Here is a 24148-nt window from a genome sequence, read left to right on the forward strand (position 1 = left end):
TCAACTATATAGGACAATAAGGAAATGTAGTTTAGTAATTATTCAAGTATAAAAATCGAACTTGTAGTCACTTTAGATATGTTTACAAGATCAAACTGTTATATTAGAAAGACAGGTCATCTTCAAACACCAGAGATTTACAGACTATAGCATTTAACATGTTTTAATAATATAGGTTCTTTTTTTAATGATGAGACATGTCTGCTCCTGGCAGCACCAATCTACATCAGAGAAGATGATGAGCATTGAAGAAACTCCATATGGAGTTTAAGTTCTTTCTGGTAAAGGTAAACCACTGGGCAAGAAAGTGCCCTGCCTCAACTGCTGACAGTATGCTGTCCAAATTGAACAACAGGACACCAGAAAGAGTGACTGCAAATCTTGCCAAGACAAGGCGGTCCAGTCCTTCAGATTATCCTGCTTCACAGGAAAGTCTGTCAGATGTGCTAGGCCTATAGGCGGAAGATGGATGCCCCGATGTTGCAGAGCAACCTGGGTGACTGTCCAGGCAGCCATCTGTTTCTGTTATTTCTCACATTTTTTTTTTTTTTTTTTGGAAGCTCGCATTTTCTGTTTACTCAGTTAATAGTATTTCCTTCTTGGGTCTCTGAGGAAGTTGAAGACTAAATAGTCTAGTTATAGTTTTCCCTGTTTACCAGAATCAGTAAAGAAACTCACTAGAGATATTAAGTGTAATAGGTTTAAAAGACATTAAAAGATAATTTGATAATACAAATTAGAATAGAAATTAAATTAGGTACAAGACTTTGAAGTCATCAAGAAAGAATAGATAATGGAATATGTTCTCACAATTTATCATATGCTTATGGACTAGACATTGTTAATGTACTTATTGCCATGTATATATTGTATATAGTTATTGTACTTATTGTATATAGTTTTTATTATATTAGTTATTGAAGCTGGAAGCTTATGTCCTGTCAGGTCCTGCAGCCCTTCAGCTCCAAATAAGCACACAGAGACATATTAACTATTAAACTGTTGGCTGATGGCTAGGGCTTCTTACTGGCTAGCTTTCTCTTAATTATAAACCCATAGCTACTAATCTGTGTTTTTCTACATGGCCTTATTTTACCAGAGAACGCCTGGAGCATTCTATTTCCTAGTCTCTACATGGTGTCTCCTCCAAGGCTTCTGTCTCTCTCCTCACTCCTTCCTCTCATTGTCCTGTCTCTGCTTCTGCCTGGCTATTGGCCAATCAGTGTTTTATTAATCAACCAATAAGAGAAACAGAAGGACATCCCCCATCAAGTTATAACTTTTCTTTTTAAAATTTTAGACAAAAAGGGGGATATGTGGTAATATCTTGTGTATACAAATAAAGCTTGTCGGGGGTCAGAGGATGGAGCTTGCCACTAGCTAACCATAAAGGTTTGGAGATTTGTGCAAACAGACAGGAAGTGAGGTAGCTGGGCAGTAACAGCATATAAGTAGGAGAAACAGGAACTTACTCTCTTGTCTGCTGAAATGCTCAGCATTTCCCTCTGTATCTGACTATGGCTTTTTATTATCTAGACCAATTAAGAACTCCATTTACACTTGGTCTTACCTGCCTATAGGCCTGGACATCCTACCCATGGGCCTGATCATCCCTGCCTGTGAGCCTGGTCATCCCTGCCTATGGGCCTGGTCATCCCTGCCTGTGGGCTTGGTCATCCCTGCCTGTGGGCTTGGTCATCCCTGCCTGTGGGCTTGCTCATCCCTGCCTGTGGGCTTGGTCATCCCAGCCTGTGGGACTTGTCTTCTTGGCACTTTGCAGTCTATTATCTGAGTGGGAGTTTAGAGACCTTGGTCATGCCCAGTCCCCTACTGGGGGTAAAAAAAACAAAAACAAAAACAAACAAAAAAAACTGTATTCTTTCATTTTCTTCATATATAAAGTTGATAAAATTTAAGTGGCAAGTATCTCCAATGTATATAATGATGGGTTAATGCCATTTGTATGGGATAAAGAAAGGTGGGTATAAAGAAGGATAAGTAATTTTCTAAGGAAACAGAATTATTTGAAATACATGAAAAGATGCTTGATTTTTATTAATGAATAGGAAAATAAAACACACAATTAAAAGAATATATTTTTCACTTATCATATTTGTTACAGTGTGAAGTTTTGACAATTATTCAAGGTTAAGGATGTAGAAGAGAGAAAGTCTTGTGTTGAGCAGCAGTTTTATATGACACAGCCATTGTGGATGCTAGCAATGTGTAAAGTGTTAGTATGTCTTTTTTTTGTGGTACTATTATTTGCAAGGTAAATGTTGGAAAGACAGACATTGCTCTTTAGTAAAGGAGTAGTTAAGTAAGCTATGATCACATTCAATGGAACATTAGTATCCTTTCTGGCCTGTTCAGGGAAAAACAGCAAAGTTTATGCATAATGAAACCCTGTCTTTACAAAGATACAAGTCAGGTATGCGTGTGGACATGTGAGTATGCCAAGGAATTCCAAAAGGATACATGGCATGCTATGCACTGGCTCCTCTTAGAGTGGGAAGGGGATTCAATTTTACATCAAATGCTTCTACTTTTTTTTGCTTTTAAGACACAATGAGCATGTGCTACCATGGAAACTTAGAAACCCCAAAGAAACAAAAGACCAGATAGAGGGTCTAATGGGATAAGAAGTTTTTCTCCACCTTCTCTACACTTGAATGCTGTTAAATTTATTTAAAATAAGAACATGACATAAAGTTGTTTACTGCTTTCAGCTGCTGTGGTAAGCATGACCAAAAGGAACTTGGAGGGGGGGAAAGGGGGCTTATTTCTTCTTATATGTTCAGTTCATCACTGGAGGAAGCCAAGACAGGAACTCCAGGCGGGACCCTGAAGTAAAGACTGTGAAGAATACTGTTCATTGACTTGCTCTACTCCTGGGGATGATGGCACTGCCCACAGTGGGCTGCATCCTCCTACATCACCTCCTTACCTAAAGACATCCTCACGGGCCAATCCTTTTAAAAGTATTTGTATGTGTATGCATGTTTTTCCTGTATGTGTGTCTATGCACCACATGCATGCCTGATGCCTGAATAGGCCAGGGAGGGTATTGGACTTGTAGACAGTTGTGAGCTGCCATGTGGGTGTTGGGAATTGAACCTGGGTCCTCTGGAAGAGCAGCTACTTGATCACTGAGCCATCTTTCCAGCTCCTCAGAGGCCCATCTGATTGATGCAATCTCCAAGTGAGATTCACTCAGATAACTGGTTGTGTCAAGTTGACAGCTGAAGCTAATTAATTGAGGAACATTTCTTTTGATGGAGCATGACATATACACTCACTTAGATAATCTTTTGGAAGTTTCACAATTATGGTCTGTACATGGCTTGGGTCCTTTTTCAGTGTCTATAGAGGAGTGTTATTTTTTCTTATTTTACATATCAATCTCAGTTCCCTCTCCCTCCCATGCCCCCAGACCCCTTCCCCTCCCACCCCTCCCCCACTCTACAGGGAGAGTGATGCCTTCTTAGGAAGGATCATCAAAATCTGTCAAGTCATTTTGAGTGGGGTCTAGGTTCTCTCTCCTGTCTCTAGGCTAAGGGAGTATCCCTCCATGGGGAATGTGCTCCCAAAGTCCTTTCCTGCACCAGGGATACATCCTGGTTCCACTGTCTGAGGTCCCTTCGACTGCCTGCCCAGGCCTTCTAACTGAGACCCATGTTCAGGGGGTCTGAGTTGGTATAATGCTGGTTTCCCAGCTATCAGTCTGGGGGTTCATGAGCTCCCCCTTGTTCAGGTCAGCTGTCTCTGTGGGTTTCTGTAGCCTGGTCTTGACACCTTTTCTTATCATTCCTCCCTCTCTGCAACTGGATTTCATGAGTTCTACTCATTGTTTAGCTGTGGGTGTCTGCTTCTGTTTCCATCAGCTACTAGATGAGGGCTCTATGATGGCATATATAGGAAGGTGGTTATCAATCTCATTATCAGGACATATAAGGTAGCCTATCCACTGTTGCTCAGATAGTTAGTTGGGGTCATCCTTGTAGGTCTCTGGACATTTCTCTAGAGTCTGTCTTCTCTTCAAACCTATAATGGCTCCCTCTATTATGGTATCTCTTTTTTCCACTCTTGTTTATTCATACCCTGACTCAATCTTCCTGGTCCCACATGTTCTCTGGAGGAGTGTTTCTAACACAGTGCTTTCTACATTTTTTTTTTTTTTTTGTAGTGCTTCTGCCATTCCACTGCTTAGTGTTGTATGTTAAATCTAAACTTTCATAGCTAAAACTTTGGTGAGTTTTACATCATGTGGAGGCCAGAAGCCAACCTTGGGTATCATTCCTTAAGAGCCATCAATCTTGTTTTATGAGCAGGGTCTCACTGGGACCCGGGGTGCTGCAATTGTAATAGGGCAATTGGTTGGCAAGCCTCAGAGGTCTGCTTGTGTTCCCCTCCCCAGTTCTGGGATTATAATGATGTGTCAGCATGCCAGAAGTTTTACTGGGTGCTAGAAATTGAATTTAGGTCATTATGCTTATAGGATAAACATTTCACTAACTGAGCTGTCTCCTCAGCCCCTTTTGACCCTTATGGGATACTTGGAATAGGAGCTCATTATTAAACAAATATGCCCTTAATATTTATGTAGAGATATTTTAGTTTTCCAAAATGATCTAGAATTTTATATGCCATAGCAGTTTTATGTAACTTTGATAGAACATTAGACAGAACTGGCTTGAGTGAGGAAGGATTTATTTTGGCTTGCAGCTCTGGAGATAATCAGTCCATTGTGCCAGGAAAGGTATGGTAGCCAGGGCAACTCCAGCTATGGTTCTGAGCTTGGAGTATGGCTTGTTCACATTTTGGTGGAGTTAGGAAGTAAAGTTTTCTTGACAAGAATTGGAGGCAGGTACAACTTCAAGTTTTACTAATGTGACCTGCCCACCAGCTAAACCTCAAAGCTTCCTAACTTCCTAAAAAATTACAAATTGCTGGGGACCTCTTATTTTACAACACATGAGTCTGGGAGAGACATTTTGCATTCAGTGTGTACTATAAGGCAACACTTTAATATAGGAAGTATCTAGATACACCTTAAATAATAATTTGAAACATTAGAAGGCAAATATCACTAAGGCCCCTAGCTCATTTATTTGATAACTGCTGCTTGAATAAAATTAAAGGATAAAATTCTCATATTACAGGCAGTTAGTTATGCAATACTCACTTATAATGCTCAGCCCTTTTCATCTTCAAAGCATTATATGACATTAATTAATGCTTACAACATCGTTGCAAATGTAGGTCAATATCATTATCCCTGTTTTTGCATGTGGGGAAATCGAGGCAGAGAGGTTAAATGATATGGGTAAATTTGTCACAGCAGGATTAGAATAAAGGAATTTTTGGCTCAGAGCCCAGAAGTCAGAACAGTGGAGCCACACATTTTTGTAGCAGGCGTAATTTCTCTATCCTTGATAAAACATGATTTCTCATTAAATAATATTGAAGTCATTACTGCATTCAAATCCAAAACTAGCAAGTTTGATAACTATGTAACCCCTACATGCCTTGCACCATTTTCTCTTCCATAGCATTCTTGACCCAATATTAATTAAACTAATTTTTCAATGATCATCTTGTAAGATCAGTTTTCAAATGTCTATCTCTGTTTTTCTTGGCGATTTTATTCAGTGACTTTCACTTTCCCTTTTGAAAATTTCAAGTAGTTTTTATAATTCTTTATTTTTTCTTAGCTGGACAGACATAGGTGTACCCAAATGACTCTCCTTTGCCTCAATCTCCCATTGTGTCTAGAATCCCACTGTTCCACTGTTTTGTTTTTTTTTTTTTTAATTGACAAATTTTACTCCTCTTAAGCTACACCTTGCTGTGGTGTTTGATCCAACTCCTGCTTATGAGGATAAGCCAATGGGAAATAGTCTGGGTAGAGGGTTTCTGGGAACAAGTGCAGCTAAGAATAGTATGCACTAGTCCTTTGCTATGGTAAAATAACCAAAGTTACATGCTGATGGGAATGGCTAAAGGATAACAGCCGCCAACTAGTGAGGTCAGTGATTAGGAAAATTCAAGTGTGTGGGTTGAGTGGTTTTGGGCCCCCTTGTTGGGCTTGGGATGAGGAGGCAAGCCATCAGCGCCCACTTGCTATTGTCTTTCTTGAAAGATCACTGAGTCATTTCTCTCCCTCCTCACCCACTCCCCTCCTTCCCTTCCTTCCTCCTACTCACCTCTCTTACATTGCAACTACCACATTCCCAATTCAAGTACTTGCTATCTGCAACTTCAGTTACCTTTCTAATGAGCTCTTCCTATCAAAACTCCCTCCATTTTTCGCGTTTGCTATCTCTCTGGGTAATCTTGCAGTAATTATAACCTGAAACATTTTCATTATTTTACTATTTAGCCATTGTTTAGTAAACATAACTCCAAATTCTGAAATTTGACATTCAAAGACATCCTTTGGCCTTCACTTCTCTCTGCTACCTGCTTACTAAAATAGTATAAGAATAAAATTAAACAAGCTTATATTTACTAATTATTTTTATTTTATATTATGTGCCTTGGTGTTTTGCCATGAGTGTCAGGTCCCCTGGAACTGGAGCCACAGAAGCTGTGAGCTGTCATGTGGGTGCTCCTAACCTTTGAAGGCCATCTCTCCAACCCCCCATATTTTTCTATTTCTTTATGTGTTTTTTTTTTCCTTTAATATATTTTAGTTTTTGTCTTTCTCATGGAAAATCTACCAATCCTCAAATATTTTATTTGGTCATTTCTTTAGTTAAGTATGGTGGTGAACTGCTTTGATCCTAGCACTCAGGAGGCAGAAGCAGGTAGACTTCTGTGAGTTCAAGTCCAATCTGGTCTGCATAGAGAGTTTCAGGATCATGGCTGCATAGCTACATAGTATGACCCTGCCTGCAAAATAATAATAACAACAGTAATACTTTCTTTACCAAACTGTACATCGTACTGGGCACCTGGAGGCCTTTGTTTATTTTTCTAAAATAGCTTGCATTGCAGATTTCATATTCCATGGTTATTTTGTCTGCTATGCTATACTATTTGATAGTTGAGAACCTGCTATAAATTTTTGTATCTGAGTAAAACAATATACACATAAGATACTTTAAGTGCTTGTTATAGTCAATTATATTTAGATGCAATAAGCCTCAGTGATCACAAATGAAATGTTGTCCCTAGTAGTCCAGTGCAGTAAATTTAGCCTAAGTTTTAGGTTTCATTACTTTGAGATTCCCCTGTCCTTTTGCATAAAATTTTGCTTGTTTGGTCCATTGTTGAAAGTTTCTGTTAAAAAAGTCTTTATTTGTGGCAATGTCTTTGATTGAATGTGTTCATGAATATACCTAACAGGTGCTTCATGGTACCATGTGTTAGTGATATTAGAAAGTAATTGTACGATAATACACTGAATTTTATGTAATTGAAAAGTAATTATGATTGTAACTATGCATTGCACCAGTGATTTACATAAATTTATACTATTTAGTTACCTTTTGTTTTTAAACATTTTCAATTAGACTCCTCAAGGAAATATATGACAATAAGTAGCAAGTGTATGTTACACACTTATGCCCAAGAAAGATTCCCTCAGGCTCTGTGCAGTTTTCTGCTAACATACATCCATTTTAAATGTCTTGTGGGCGCCATGGTGTCCTAGCACTGTCTTTTCTTGCTTCATTAGTTTTCTGCTAGCATGTTTTACATTAGAGTTTTATTTGCCCTCAAGCTTCCTTTCCTCCCATAGCAGTCAAAATAGCTGGCTTCAGAAGACAAGCAACTACAGACCTCGCTACTTTGCAGAAGACAAGCATTTTGTAATTTATTAAGTGATAATCAATCTTTTCTTCTCCAACATATATTTGTTTTCCAAAAGAACATTATCAGCAGTATGCTACTGGAATGATTTCTACTTTGCATGCTACTGCAGAAAAAAGTCATGTAACTGAAATGGAAGAAAGTGATGGGAAGCCTGTCTTTAAACTCAGAACCTTTTGAGAATCAAATAGGAAACAAAAGGGTTTTCTTACCTCTCTTTCTTCAAAATCTGCACTCTCACAGATTTTCCTTGTACAGAATGCCATCTTAAATTATGTCAGGTTTAATTAAATCGTACTGTTTATCTAGTCATGAAGACTGGATGTTTGAATTACAAAATGGTCTTATGAGGCAACTGAAACTGACATAAACTTAAAAATGAGTGAGATTTTAAATTAATGGTTGTCATTTTATTTATTGTTTTACTCCTTGAGTTATTGTTTTCCAGGCCCTGTAGTTTTGCTCTGCATAGCAACCTTTGTTCTAGCCCTGGGTCGCCCAGAGACAGGGACAAGGGCACTAATGGGCTGGTGTTTCCCAGCTCAGGAACCTCTGTTTGACTTGTCTTTCAGTCCCTGCCCACACCTCCTTCCCCAAGTACAGCATCCAGAGTGTTTCTGAAATTCTTTTCTTTCCTGCTTCAAAACAGCTATTTCTGCACTAATACAATATTTGGATGGAACATGCTCAGTCTTGATTACTTCCTCCAGGCAGATTTTTCATACCAGGAAATTACCAGCATTCCTTTCCACTGGTGACATTCTTGAGTAAGATGCAAAATGTTTCCAAAGTGTTTAAAAAACCTGTACAGTTTTAAAGATGGCAAGGCATCTGGGAGGTTAAAAAGAGGTACTGGTTTGGTCTCTTTCTTCCCTGTCTAATTATCATTGTAGATTTTACTGGTCATTATATTTATTCTGTTATTTATTCTTCAAATTTTTATAGTTTTCCTCACAGATAGTTGAAGTTCAAGAGGAAAGGGTGAATAACATTTGAATGTTTCTCCCCATTAATGCAAAGCGCTCTCTTTGATTCCTTAGGCTGGGTAATTCACAGGGTTGTGTTGTGTGTCTATGAGCAAGTCCAGTCGTGACCTCACTGGCCATTTCCTTTTCATCTGCTTCACTCACGTATGCTTCAGCTTCTTACTACATGCTTTTTCAAATGCTGTCGTCCCCTCCTTGACCCTCACATCTCCTTTCGCCAGGCACAGGTCCTGGTGTGTCTTGGATGCCATACTTTCTCTGAGTCCGTCAATACAGGGGCTGCTGTGCTGCTTATTTCAGTCCCTGCAGCAGCACATTTCCTCAGTCCTTCACTCTCATTACTTCCGGATATGAATCCTGGAGTGCTGAACTGGAAGACCTGTCTGTGGCCATAGGCTGTCCTGTGGGAGATGCAGAGGACGAGCTTATATGTTATTGACATCTTACACTCTCCACCAAGCTTGTTTCACCCTTTCTCCCAATATCACAACATCCCAGTGTTCTAGGGCTTCCATATTAAAATAGATACATAGGCAACACATGTATCCTACTAAGAATGTGTTTTACTCTCCTTTTTGTTATCAGGACAAAGTTTGGCAAGTATATTTCCATCGAGTTGACTAAAAACAGGATTTCAAGTGTTGTCTCCTTTTAGTATGTATTTAAAAGTGTACTCCTTAATCTGTGGGCTTTTATCTGTAGTAACTCATAGTCTTTATGTAACTATAAGCAGCTTAACCAAACTTGACTCTGCCTACATTGCCACAATTTATTTCTATTGGCATCTGAATAAACTCTAAGTTGAGGAATAGGATTTTTTATTTTGCAGTGTAGTCTAGAGTTGGTGACTTCAAATACCCAGTGTCACCTGCTTCATCCTTGTTTAACACAATCAAATGTCAACACATTTGTGTATCCTATTTCAAATGTCTTCTTTTGCATGTGTCCTTCTTCATATAAGGATGCTTTTTCTTCATAAGCCACCTACTCTACTTAGTATTAACTCATTAATGTTCAGGAGAGATGATCATCTAGTTATAGCAAGGTAGAGATAGAGGATGAGGTGTCCTTTGTTTCATCTACTGCATTTGAAGACATTTTGATGCAAGAAGAAAATACATTTAGAATCAGTCCAAAAATTATCATTATAGCCTGATTCCTTCTTACCCCTTCTTTGCTTACTTGACTTTCTTCCTACATCCTTCCCTCCCTCTTTCTCTTTCCCACCCTCCCTCCTTCCCTCTCTTCCTGTGTGTATTGTGTATGGTGCATACATGTGAGTTTGTGGGTGTATGGGTCTGTGTTCTTGGCTTTTTGTATGGGTGCTGTGGATCCATATGTAAGTTTTCATTCTTGTAGCACAAGCATTCTTACCTACCTACTGAGCAACCTTCCTAGCTCACTTTATCTGTCTTTTTCTTTCTTTTCTTTTTTTTTTTAACCTTTGCACTGTTTTTTGGAGAAAGTCATCCTTTTCACCAAATTACCATATGCACTACTACCACCTCCATCATCATTAAACTATTGAAATCCTGTGTTTCTTTGAAGCCTCATGGGACATTTCACAACTTCTCTGATGCTTTCTCAGAGTTCTCTTGTTCAGGAAGAATTGGGTCCGTCTTTAAAATTACCACATTTCCCACTTTTCCTCTTCAACCATGGCACAGCTTGTCTCCTTAGCAGAAATATATGTTTCTTTATGATTGTAATTATATTCCAATTCTGTAAAAGTGAGGCAAAGGTAAGGGAAATTTTTATTATGTCTGAAATTACTTTGGATTATTACCCATGAATAATGTGGGAAATATTTTCGCCACTCCTAATGTTAAAGAAGCAGAAGGGTCTTTTCCTCTATTGAAATCTGCCTTAAAATACTTTTCAAGCTCATTTTGTTTTCCAGAAGTTCATTGAAAAGAACATTTATTTCTTTTACAGTTTCTGTACTATGCTTAGTTTAAATCATTAGATGTGTTTCTAATATGTAACAGTACATGTTTAGTATGCTGTATGAATTTCTGTACAAACATTTGAAGGTTATATAAACTTAATGTTAAATATTTGTAAAATGTGAATTTTTCTTTAGAGCTTGACTGGTTTTCTCCCAATCAGTCCAAATTAATGAGGTTCTATATGATTTTCTTTTAAGCATCAATGGTCTATGCTAGTATTAGTAGTTCTGGCTGTTAAAATAGGAGGGAATCCAGGATGTACATTTTAACTGTCTTGATTTTTAAAATGTGTTTAGTTTGTCTACCCTAATGTGCAGATTAGCACATCATCTGAATAGTAATGGAGTCTTACACAGTTTTACTGTTAAGTAACTGCACCTCATATGCTATTAACTATATGCCATTTGCCCTGTACATTCCTCTGTAGCCTGTTTATATGTGAGGTGTCTAAAATATTTGCTTATATATTGAAATGTACCACAAAAATGAGTTTGTACTTAATAAGTACCTAGCAGACTCACTTTTCCTAAAATTATGACTTAAAAGATGTTCACACACTAAGTAATTCTTAGTATACTTAAAGCTGTAACCAAACATATGTTATTGAACACCCAAATATAGATAGTCTCCTTACCACATTTCTCAATGTGGTAACATAGTAAATTCAGGAAAAGAAGTCTAGTTTTCTTTTTCTAGAGCTTACTTCTGGATGGTTAACCAAATATGAAAGTGTGTTTAATCTAATGGACCATGTCTCAGCTATTAGTTTTTTTGGGGGGGGGGTTAGATTGTGAATGGCAATGGGAAATAATTGATCAGTACCACTGTGTTTTCCTATTTACTTACACAGGACGGAGATTCCTCTGCCATCAGATGTCTTTCTGCTTGACTGAACTACACCTGTGGTCCCTGAAGAGTACCTTGCACATTGCGGGTGAGTGAACTCTGGATCGCTGTCAGGGCTTCAGTCTCTCATGCACTGACAAAGTTAGGCCTGGATTTGGCAGATAGAATTGCAGTCTCTCTTGTTTTCTTCAGCCTTAATGAAAACTGGGTGGTGAAAAAAAATTCTTTTAAATACTCATATTAACTTACTTTTGCATTGAGTTAGGAAATTTGTTTTACTAGTCTAACAGCTCTTCCTTCTAAAGATACATCTTCAATTTTTTATTAAGCTTGCTCAACTGCTATATTGTCATACATTTTTGCAGACTAGCTCATGAAAAGACATTTCTGTTTGATATTAAAAACATTTCAAACATGTAGTTGAGATGTACAATTATTTGTGTTCTTTGTGCTTTGTATTTCTTGAATGGAAATAATATAACTATGCTTTAACAATGTTTATTAATATTATAGGATAAAATGTTTCATTAGGAAACAGCTTATAAACTGTTTTTCTACCTTAATTATCCAGATTAATGCAGTTTTACTTACATTACTTTTATATATTTATCAAGAAAATGGTTTACCCAGCAAAATACTGTTTCTTAATATTGAATATTGAACATACAATAACAAATGATTGCCATATTGTTGTTTATTTTTCCTTGAAGTATATTGAGATGGAATTTCTAATTTAAGATTTGACTCATATTTGTTTTTTTCCCCAAAACTCTTAAGAAAAGATGAACTGATTTAAAATAAAGTTACATAAACACACAAAATATGAGATTAGGTAAAGGACACTTTCAGTGGAACAGTTTTTTTTTTTTTTTTTTGGAAATAGAAGACATGAAGGAATTAAAAGAACTAAAAATCTGAGTATTATTTGCCTAGAGAAAAGAATCCTACTGACAGCCCATTGTTTGTTAACCCTCAGAAGGGCAGAAACTTGAGGAGCATGTACTGCGGAAGATGGGGATGTGGCCCCAGGGTGACAACAAAGGGAATGCGTGTCTACACGCATGAAATAATGAGACACCTCCATGATGTGGGAATATTCAATTAAAGAGGGTCTAAACTCTAGGACACCAGAGCTCAGGAAGAAGACCAGCTAAACTGCAAATGGAGGAAATTGAAGCTGCATGCTGATGGATAAGATTCTCTTAACCCATTTGCATCTGAGAATGTCTTCTCACTGTTGTGTGTTTGCTAAGAAAGAAGGGGCTTGACAATAGAATCCTTTTCTTGGGTAACTGCAGGGACCCAAAGAGAAAACACCCACCCTGATGTTTAGGGGCCTTCCCTGGCTGGTCAGTGAAACCCTATTCAGTAAAATTCTGGAGCCTTTCTTGTCAGAGAGCTCAGGAACCATTAGCCATGTGAGTATATTCTACAGGAGAAGACAAGCAATAAAAAGCCAGTAGGAAAAGTAACACTGGAGACACTAAGATTATGTAGGAAGGGAAGAGAAAACCACAAACCTGAGCAAAGAGCTGAATACATGAAGCAAAAAAAAAAAAAAAAAAAAAAAAAAAAAGATGCAGAAGCTTTAGAAAACAATGATGTTAAACTGATCTTGAAAATTGAAAGTATATCACAAGAAAAAAGTAGTGAAAAGTGAGAAAATTACCTCAGAAAGTAATTTTCTTCTCCTCATATCTGTGTTTCCTCTCAGACAGAATGCCATTCAATCACTCCTAGATATGAGTCTAGCATTTCTGTTTTCCCATTCTGCTGTGTGGATACCCTTCTTTTACCCCATGTGGTCCTGGGCACAAGTTAGAGGACCCACATGTGTTGCTTTTCTTGTGGTTTCCTAATACTCCACAGCAAGCCATTTTGCTCTGTGATATACTTTGTGCACGCAGGGGTTCTAAGGTACTGTATTATCTGAATACTGTATTATTAGCTGAGTGGACACCTTCTCCACCTAGCCCAGACACTTCCGGGACAGGTCTCCTTTGTAGATGCCCTTGTCTTGCTTATATTCAGTCCCCTTCAACCAGGTACAGAAAGGTCAGACCTGTGCACAGAATTCAGGGTCCCTTATGATCTTCCTAGCTCTATTGTAGAGTTGTAAGTGTATTGGTATATGGAATGATGTTGTAATTATAAACTGGAATGTTTTAATAGGAGATATTGCTTTCATATATAATGCCCACAGTTCTTCGCTCATAGCTTTAAATAACAAGAAACTTTAAAAACTGAAGTGTAACATATGTACTGGAAAGTGTACAGATTGTAAGAATATGTTGTGAACTATCAAAAAATGAACACATTTGTGAAATGACTACTCAGCTTAACAAAATATTGTAAGTGCTCAAGGGGCTACAGTCTCCCAGTCAGTCTTTAGTAGATATTTTTCATTTAAATGACAGACATCCAATTGCGTTCTTTAAAATCATGTCTTAACTTCATGATGAATAAAATATAGCTTTATTATGAGTACTGGATATATGAGTATTTAGTATATAAATATATGAGTATTGAGTATACTTGTATATATTATATGAGTATACCAAGTATACATGACCCAGTTATAGCAGTTTTACTTGTTTTTCTTTTGGTTTTGTCAATCAGTTTGATGAAGCTTGGAAGCGGTCAGCCACTAGGGGGCAGCCTGTACTGCTTCCACCTCATGAGAGACAGTTGTAGCCTCCTTATGTTAGTAACTGAGAATTATTTTTGCATGGAAGAAAACAAGTGTTACTTCAATAAAAGAGATATTTCATTATTCATAGACATGGGAAAATTATTCTGTTCTCTTGTTTAAATTGCAAGAACAGAATCCCTTGGTTAAATCAATCCCAACATCTGCGCAGCCTCACTTGTCTCTTACCTAGCCTAGCAGAGCATCTGAATTTGAATAGGTTTGGAAGCCTTTTGACTCTAAACAAGTTTCAGATAATAATTTATCCACAGCTCCCGGTAATCCCCCCTTTCTTCTTGCAGATTTCCTCCCAAATGCTATAGGATGGGAACTAGACTTCTGAGCTAAATTGGAGAAAAGCAAGCCACAGCTCGGAATCCAACAGCTAGGGCATTTTCTTCCATCCACTGACTTCATTTGGCATTGCTTAGTGGCAGTTCCTTTTGGTAGCGCCCTGTGAAAAATATCAGAGGAAGTGTGAAAGAGAAAACTTGGTCTTCCTTGATTCAGTTCTTTACGAATCTTTCCCCCATGCCATTCTAGTTCTGTGTGTTTCCGTATGCCATTCTGATTTTCTCATTAGATCGATAAACTTTCCAGTTTCTGCATATCCCTAGAATAGATGAACCCATGTCCAGATGCTTTTGAGCTATTTTATTTCTAGTAACATAAGGAGACTGTTTCTGCTCCCCTCCCCACAATTCCCTCTGATATAGTATGATTTGGCTTCTTAGTCTCAGAACTTTTTACCATAATTTAATGTTATTTCTTTCTTTCTATAGATAGAGACATCGGCGTCTACCAGTACTATGACAAGAAAGATCCACCAGGTAAAGTACTCACCCATTCTATTTTACTGCCTTTATAAATGAAATATTCCGAGGATTGAAGTAGCAACATTAAAAGCTCTGTGTTTAATGGCTTTAGATACATTCTAAACTTTTAAGAGCAGTCACTTCAGGTTTTTTAAAGAGAAAAATACTAAGGTTGGTATCTATCCGATCTATCAAAAATAAAGCAATACTGAGAAAATGTTGTAGAATGATGTGAAAATGTTCATTCTTTTGCCGATTAGGCTGATAACAGGACAGTCTAGTCACATTTATTTATTGGTGTCCCAGCAGAGGGCATTGTTAATGCACTGGTCCCCGTGATGCTGGTCTCCTGGATCCTCACCTGATATCTGAAATAGACATTTCTGAGTGAATGATCAATTTTCTTTATCTGATTAATCCTGTTAATCCCAGAAGTTTTATGATGGGCCGAAAGGTCTCCCTAGCTAGAGTTACTTCCTGTTCTGTTCTTCGTTGAAGTGGGGGCTGAGTGAGCATCCTGTGCTTAGCATGGCGGTTAATAGCCTTACTCCAGAGCTCTGATGACAGACTGCAGCAGCTTCTCTTCTGGGCACGGTTGCAGTTTCCTTTCCTGTCTGATGAGATCGGAAGCTCAGAATATTGGCCCACCTGTTGTGTTGTGTAAGCCCTTTCAGTGTGCATTAAGGAAATGGCTTCTATGACACGCAAACATACTTTGTGACATTCTCCCTCTGCTGTCTTTTTTATAGCTTAGCATGTATTAATCTCAGTGTCTGCAGCAATCTATTGTATGTACCCACTAAAAATATAAGATACTTTTAGCAAATTCCACTTTTTTCTTTTCATCTCTCCTTTGTCACAGTGTCAACAACAGAGTATGGTAACTTAGAGGAAAAACAAAGGCTGGCAGAATGTAAGTCTACCATATATAGTTTAAATTATTAAGAAAGTACTACGTTCCAAATTAACTGTTTCCTACACAAATTATAAATGTTATTCTGTCCACATTTCTTATAATTACTAATTCCTAACAAATGATAATTGTATTTGTTAGGGTTTTCTAATTTAAAACATTAAAATATTTACTGTGTACAATTTTGGTGAGATATGTTCTTATATAAACAAAAACCTAAAATGAAGTGTATTTGTTTTTAATATATTTAAATAAATTATTTTTATTTAAAATGTTTAATTTCCTAACAGAAACATAAATGGTATTCAATCATGCAAGTTCTGTAGTAAAATTTGTCACCTCATTTTTGCGTGAGAAAATGATTATAAATCATGATAAATTTAATTTTCCATGCTTTGCCTAAATTGTTAACGTGTTTTACTTGTTTTGACATTTTTATTTTGTTTGTGTGTGTGTGCGTGTGCGTGTGCATGTGCGTGTGTGGGTGGTGTGCCTGCTCGTGTGCGTGTGCATTTACACGCATGCTTGTGTGTGTGGAAGTCAGGGTGAATTGGTTCTCTCTCCACCATGTTGGTCCCAAGAATTGAGCTCAGGCTGTCAGTCAGTCTTTGCAGTGGGCGCTTGCACCCTCTTGGCCAGCTGTCTGGCTCTCATGTGCCTATTTTAATACAGTGAGATTTATTATGATGGTGTTTTATCTAGTTAGGTTGAAAGATACAGATATGTTGTATGTATAATATAACTACAGGGTAATATGGTTTTCATGAATTAAAGCTAATATAATTTAAAGTTTTATTTGGGCTATAGCTAGAGCGGAAAAGACTTCCTTTTTACCTTATTTAAGTAATTGAACTGATACTTAATTTTTAGAATATTGCATTAGTATCTGCAACACATATCTTAAAATTTGTACATATGTTCTACACATCAAAATTATGTTTGTAGAGCCAAATTAACTTGCTGAAGTAGGATACATAGCAATTTCTACTTTTAAATTTAAATGCCTATATATGTCATATAATATATGTATATGCACACATGACATATACATTCATATACACATTTCTTTTTTAGAATTATTAATTGTGAGTCTCTAAAGATTAGTTCATTTTTCCAGTGAGTTTAACATATTATTTGTATTATTTGTGTATTCATGTGTATGTGGTGGGGGCTGTAGGCGAAACTCAGGGCTTCACACATGCTAGGCATGTGCCTCATCACTGAGTTAGACCCATGCCCCAATTTCATTAATTTTAAAACAGATTCAGTTTTAGGCTACCTTTGTACCTCTACTAAATAACCTTTTAATTGAAATTATTTAAAATAAATTAAAGGCATATCATTATTGAATTGTGGCATAGATTTTAAAATTATTTTATATTTTCCTTTTATTAAAAATAGTTTTTTTCTCACATAATATATCATGATTATAGTTTTTCCTCTCTCTACTCCTAGTTTCTCTCCACCTGTCTTCCTCTCTGGATCTATTCCCTTTCTGTCTCTCACTAGAAAACAAACAGGCTTCTAAGGGAATAAAATAAAACACAGTAAGATAATATATAATAAGATAAAACAAAACTAACATATTGGAATTGGACAAAACAAATAACAGAAGGAAAAAATGCCCAAGAGAAGGCCCAAAAATCAGAGACTCACATATTCACACACTCAGGAATCCTATAGAAACACTAAACTAGGAGCCATAATGTATACCTTAAGGACCTGCTACAGACTGGGGAGGCCCAGTGTGTGCATTTTCAGTCACTGTGAGCTCATATGCGCTTTGTAATATTGATTTTTGGGCCTTGTTCTCCTGGTGTCCTCCATCCCCCTTGGCTCTTAGACTTTTTCTGCCTCCTCTTCTGTGGGGTTCCCTGAACCCTGAGGAGGGATTTGATGGGGCTCTCCCCTTTAGGACAGAGTGTTCCAAGGTCTCTCAGTCTCGGCATACTGTCTGGCTGTGGATCTCTGCATGTGTTCCTGTTTGCTGCATGGGGAAGCTTCTCTGATGATAGCTAAACAAGACACTTATGAGTATAGGAGAATGTCATTGGGAGTGATTTGTTCTTTCCCTGGGCTATGTATGTAGTCTCAGGTTCTTGGTCATGCAAGCAGTGTCAGGAATGGGTTCCATCTCATGGGATGGGCCTTAAGTCAGATCAGATATTGGTTGGTTACTCCCACAAGCATTGTGTTACCATTGCATAAACATGTCTTTTGGGTAGGACACCATTAAAGGACTTGTGGCTTCGTTTGTGTTTATGTTAGAGAGAATTATTTCAAAGAACATTCTTAATACCTGTTTGTTAAAAAAAAATTTTCCCCTTAGAGTTAAGGTATATAGTGCTTTGGTCATGTTTAAATTAATTTTCTTCAAATTACTTTTATATTCTGTTTCTTTCCTTTACCACATTTAACTTATTTCAGGTCTAAGTTGACTACTTAGAGAAGTTGGAATTTCTTTTGGGTTGAATCTTGACTATTTTTATGAAAAAGTTACTTAAATTATAAAAAGCAGGCCATTTACTACTAAATACTGCTAGATCCCTTGGCCTACCAAAACTTCTCAAGGGTTTTCTGAGTCTTGTTGGTTATCATCACAAAATTATAATCAGGGAGATTAGTTTGTGGTAAAATATCTGTTTCTGGAACAAAGCCTTTTAGTGGTAGAGATGAAGTCCACTTCCTCTCAGTTATGGGGTGTCTTAGTCTAATCCTCTAAGGCACACCGCTAAGAAGAGGTTCCTTATTTAAACCATGTTTAACTAACTGTTGTACATGTTTTATTTGCCAGCACGAGATTATCCTTGGACACTCAAAAATAGACGCCCAGAAAAACTTCGAGATTCACTGAAAGAGTTGGAGGTAACTTTCAAAAGGTTTCAAAAATGGGAACAAACAGATCTGCTTTAGAACATCTTTCAACAGATTTAATTTTCATAAAGGACCAGCTCTCCTTGTGATGATGGCTTTGCCTCTATGGAGTGAGAGCTTCTCACACAATTGCCTCTTTGTGTGGCTTGTTGTTCGCCTTCCTTTTTTTTTTTTTTTTCTCTCTCTTTGCAAATCAGCAGCACTTTAACTGATAATGACCGAGTGTGAAGCCAACTGCACTCTCTCTTTCTGTTGTCCTCCAGGAACTGATGCAAACCAGTCAGTGTGTACTGAGCAAATGGAAGAACAAATACGTCTGTCAGGTAAAATGGTTTGACAAGCTTTCGCAGTGTTTAACCGGTGGAGCTGAAAGCTGTGTAATAATTGGTATTCTTGTGTTTTGATAGATAATGGGGGAAAAAACTTTTCAGGAGTGTTTATTTCATAGTTTGAATTTTAGTCATTCTAGAGTGACCATTAGACAGATTGACATAGGCCACCACGCCGCCTCATTAACCAGTGTGGTTGTACTGACATACTGCAAACACCAATAGGAATCCTCCTCGCAGGCAGTATTTTCTACTTGGGTTTATCTTGGTTTAGGAGTAGATATTCACTGGCATATTTTTAAAATGACAATAATGCCACAGGACAAAAACATTTTCAGTATAGTATTCTTATAAACATTTATGAATACTATGTTTATGAAAATGAACAAGCAAATAATAGTGAAACCTAATTTAACCTGAGAGTTAGGCTTGCAAGTTGACCCTCTAGGCTGTATGTTTTAATGTGGTAGACACTAGTCATATGTGGCTATTTTTAAATTAAGTTAAATTTCAATTCCTCAGCTACAGCTCTCCCAGTTTAAGTTCCTGGCAGTCAAAGATGCAGATATAAGCCATTTCCACGGCAACAAGTTCTATTGGACAGCTCTGTGCTCAACAGGCCTAGATTTAGAATATAATCAGGACTTCATAATTAACACACATTGACCACAATATAAGGGACAGATAAATATCTTTAGCCTTGCTGATACACTTAAAAATACAATTTCTTTGAAAAGATTTTACTTGTTTTTGATAAAAAGATAATTATAGTCATATGTATCCTTATATTGTATCACCACTTCCAAAAATTTATTTTTTGAATCAAATATACTGTTTCAATTTTATTTCTTGTGCTTTCCATTACAATTTTTTTTAAAGTGTGACATTCTTGATTAAAGGTTAGGTCCATTTTTTTATCCATAAACCTCCTGACATAAAATTCATAGTAATTACAAACATATCTTAACTCTTCAACATGGACTATTTTAGTTAATTCTAATTTTCCTCTTAGGAGATTCCATTATTTGTTTTGTCTAAACTGTTCTCCCTTAGTGATGGAGGGTAACTGTAACCTTGTCATTGTGGATGGATTTCTACTTTCTAGACTGTTTACAAGGCTGAATGAATATTTTCAGAACTGTAACACTTCTAAAATTCTCCTGAGGATACTTTTTAAAAAGATGGCATTGTTTAAAATCGTAACTTATTTGCATAGAAATATATAATGAGACCTTCCAGCTTGAATATCAGATGTGCTTCAGTAAGTTTCAGATTTAGTTCAGTTTAAACTTGAAGTTCCTAATGCTGTTACTCACTGCAAAAACAGGTTCAAAATTATTTGACTGGAGGGCAAGCCTGCCACCTCCATTGAGAGGTGTGTCTCATGGCCTCCACCCTTTCCATCACCTGGGGTAAGTTGAAGCATGTCAGGCATTTTAAAAAATGCAGTGGAGCATCCCAGCTAGATGATCATTTTTAGATAGATTTCATTGCTTATCATTTAATGACAAAGTTTTTGTAGGTGGTTCATGTTACAGAAAGGATATCATTCATTACTGAATTAATTCAACTCAGAAAAGAGTTGAAGTACAAATTTCTTTTGTAACTTACAGTGGACAACCATGGTGGCTTTGGATGGTACACCAGTGATTCTACTGGGGGCAGTTCTAAGGGCTTACCCAATTTTATGTTATGTTTTATTTCTATGAGAAAAAAGACTCTTCTAAAATCAACCTTTTACTCTCAGCACAGATATATATTTTCGATAGGTAACTTCTTCAGTGCCCGCAGTTCCAAGTTACTCCTTTACATCTTTAGGGCCTTTGGGAGCCTTTCTGACATTATCTGTCAGGAGTTCCATTCCTAAAGATCTCTAATGTCATAGTAAGTTAAAAATAATTTGGTGTGCAAGCTAGAATTTCAGTTTAAGGAAAGGATCTTTTATTAGGCTTTGTTCAGTTATATTTGATCATGGTCACCAGTCTCCTCTTAGGCACCATCCACTGTGGCACTGGGACATGCACATGCTTGAGCTCTATTAGTGCTTTCCCTGGGCATTCAGTCCCGATAGGGCAGCAGTTGACCTTGAACTCCAAAGATCTGCCTGCCACCTTCTTCCCTTACCTCCATTCCATACGCACACATGTCGAGCTTCTAAGCATACTTAGCCATGCTTGGCTTCACATGGATATTAGAGATCTGAAGTCTGGTCCTCTTGCATTCAGTCAAGTACTCCTAACCAGTGAGCTATATCCCCATCCCGTTCCTGGACATCTTGATGCTATCATTTGGATTCTCAGTCTTTGAATGAGGCCACTTCTCTACTATGAATTTTTTTTTATAAAGAAATGATAAAATTGGATTTATGAAATTCAATTTAGTTGAAATCTCTTTAAGGAATCTTTGAAGGGTCCATTTGTTTAGAAATCTTTGAAAAGGTTACTGCTGAATAAAGGATTAAAGAGGATGGAATCTGAGCTTGGATCTTCATGTCAAATAAGAAGGATTTACAGGTTGTCATTACCAAAGCTTAGTTTATATTATTGATCCCATGATCTATAAATTGTAAACTATAAAAAGTAATTTCCCCACTTGTAAATTCAGAACAATTTACAAATCAAGACTTACCTATATATATATTTGGGACTAAAATTGTTTTAGGAGGGTTCCCCCCCCCCAAACCATCCCTGTTCCTAGTATGAGATTATTAAAAACTGAAGATACAGTTTAGAGTTTTGATTTCAGCACCTAGTAAATATACTCTTGTTTTTATTTTCTTAAATAGTCAACAATGTATTTAATAATTTCCTACTTTGACTTTATTAAACCATTTATACAAACTTTTTAAAAGGGAAAAATAGTTTCAGTTAAATACCATTAAATAGTTCCTTGCTCTGGTGGAATGTTAAAGCCCATAAGGTATTGTGCCTTCAGTCATGGTCGTATCTACAAATTACTTTGTAATTAGTTTAAAAATATTTTCATTAAGCATAGATACACACTGATCTTTGGGTTAAAATCACACACACACACACACACACACACACACACACACACACTTTGACCCCATGGACTTTTCCCCTTTCCATGCTAACATGTCCTTTGATATTACTGTCATTTCAGTGTTGTTTTTATGCAGTCATTTCTTGGAGATACTGTTTTACAAGCCAAGTTCCGGGTGGCTCTTAGGATCTTTCTACCTTCTTCTCTGCAATGTTCCCTGAGTCACAGATGCAGGAGCTGTGATGTAGATATGTCTGTTTGGGCTGGGCTCCTTCAGGCTGTTGATTTCTGCCTTGTGTGCAGTTGTGAGTTTTCTGTGATGCTCTCCATTTGCTGTAAGAGAGGCATCTTTGATGAAGGTTACTAACTACACTTACCTGTGTGTAAGCTTAATTTTCCTTTTTATTGTATGTAAAACAACTTGATTTCTTCATAAAGTGGTAAAATAAAGACATGGTGTAGTCAGTATCAACAATAGCATTTTATTTATGCACAACCCATCATACCATATTCATTGCCTGCCACCTGGTAGGACGTACTATAGTTTAGGTGGAAAGGAAGAAGACCCATTAAGTCACCAAGACTAATGAGTACTACATTGTAAACATCAGTAGATGCCAGGGAATGGTACAAGCATGAGTATACTTTGAAATGGTTAACTGATTACAGAGAAGTTAACATTTTAGCAGACCTAGGTGGGAATATAAAATTTGGTAACCCTGAAGAGACAGAAAGGGGGCTAAGTGTGGTATCTGCATAGCAGGAAGTGTGTCCATTTGAGGAAAAGTGGTTTGAAGAATAGAGTAAATGATTTGAAAGGCAGCTTGAATATTACAATGAGATATTGATACCATGTCCTGTAACACTGTGAACACTTTTGTGTCAGAGAGATGCCATATTAAATTTAGTCATACAGAAGGATTAGCCTGGCAGTGGGATATAAGATAAAAAGTAAACCAGAAGGAGTGAAATGATTTTAAAGGACGTGTACAATAAGGTGAGGATTCAGTGAGTTTTGACAGCCAGTAGGGAAATTTAGAATGACATGTAAAAAATATAGTTTGCCCATGTGTTATATGAAATGACCAGAGGCCATCAAATCATGGTGTCATTGGATATGTGGAGCTGGAGTGGAGAGTTGGATTTGAGTTTTCTTTTGAGGAGACAATGAAAGGCCCGAGTTAGAACTCTCCAATTTGTACTTTCATTGTGGATGGTTGATACCACATGAGAAAATCTAAGACCCAAGAAACATTTATTTAGTGGATAAGGGAGAAAACCCCAGCAGTGAGAGAGGAGGAGACAGCAGTGAAGATAACGATGAACTGGGGGTTCATGGTTCGGGGGGTGGGGGTAGGAGAACCCATGAGCACTGTGGAGGGAGCGTGGCCGCGGGTCTGCAGGCAGCGCCCTGGTGCAGTAACTGAGCGCGTCAGTGCTGAGTCAGCAACCACAGGCAGAGAAGCTAGCTGAGGACGGCACAGGCTTTTGAAACCTAAAAGCCCACCCTCAGTGACACACCTCCCCCAACAAGGCCACACCTCTTATTTTTCCCCCCAAACTTCTTCCAGTGGGGGCATTCAAACTGCCTATGGGGAGCAGTTTCCTTCAAAACACCAAAGGGTCTAGACTGAAAATGAGAGGTTTGTGAATGCATCTAGAATGGTGAGGCTTGCCTTAACTCCTGTCTTGCCACTGAGGTTGTGCTTGCATTTAATTTGTTTATTGGCCCTTGTCTAGGGGCAAAAATGGATTGCACTTCCCAAAGCTAAATGTATCAATACTGATATTTGGTAGTTTTCTCCGAAAAGGAGATGTGCTAAGTATTCAACTGAGTAAGTCTATCCATGCGAACCACCCTTTTCATACTTGTAAATATAGCCTGATAGAGATCACCATGCAACTGAAAAAAAGTCTCTCTGTAAATAT

General features: G+C 37.5%; 1 protein-coding gene across 1 annotated transcript in view; it reads left to right on the forward strand.

Moving 5' to 3' along the window:
- Positions 1-24148, forward strand: part of Wdpcp (WD repeat containing planar cell polarity effector) — a 268385-nt gene that overhangs the window by 80522 nt on the left and 163715 nt on the right. The window contains exons 2-6 of the mRNA XM_051200567.1: positions 11601-11684; positions 15068-15115; positions 15963-16013; positions 18808-18878; positions 19151-19210. Coding sequence (XP_051056524.1) covers positions 11624-11684; positions 15068-15115; positions 15963-16013; positions 18808-18878; positions 19151-19210 — 291 coding nt within the window. The 5' untranslated portion in view covers positions 11601-11623. The remainder of the gene's footprint in view (positions 1-11600; positions 11685-15067; positions 15116-15962; positions 16014-18807; positions 18879-19150; positions 19211-24148) is intronic.

Source organism: Phodopus roborovskii, unplaced genomic scaffold (genome assembly GCF_943737965.1).
Source record: "Phodopus roborovskii unplaced genomic scaffold, PHOROB, whole genome shotgun sequence".
Classification (NCBI taxonomy): Eukaryota; Metazoa; Chordata; class Mammalia; order Rodentia; family Cricetidae; genus Phodopus; species Phodopus roborovskii.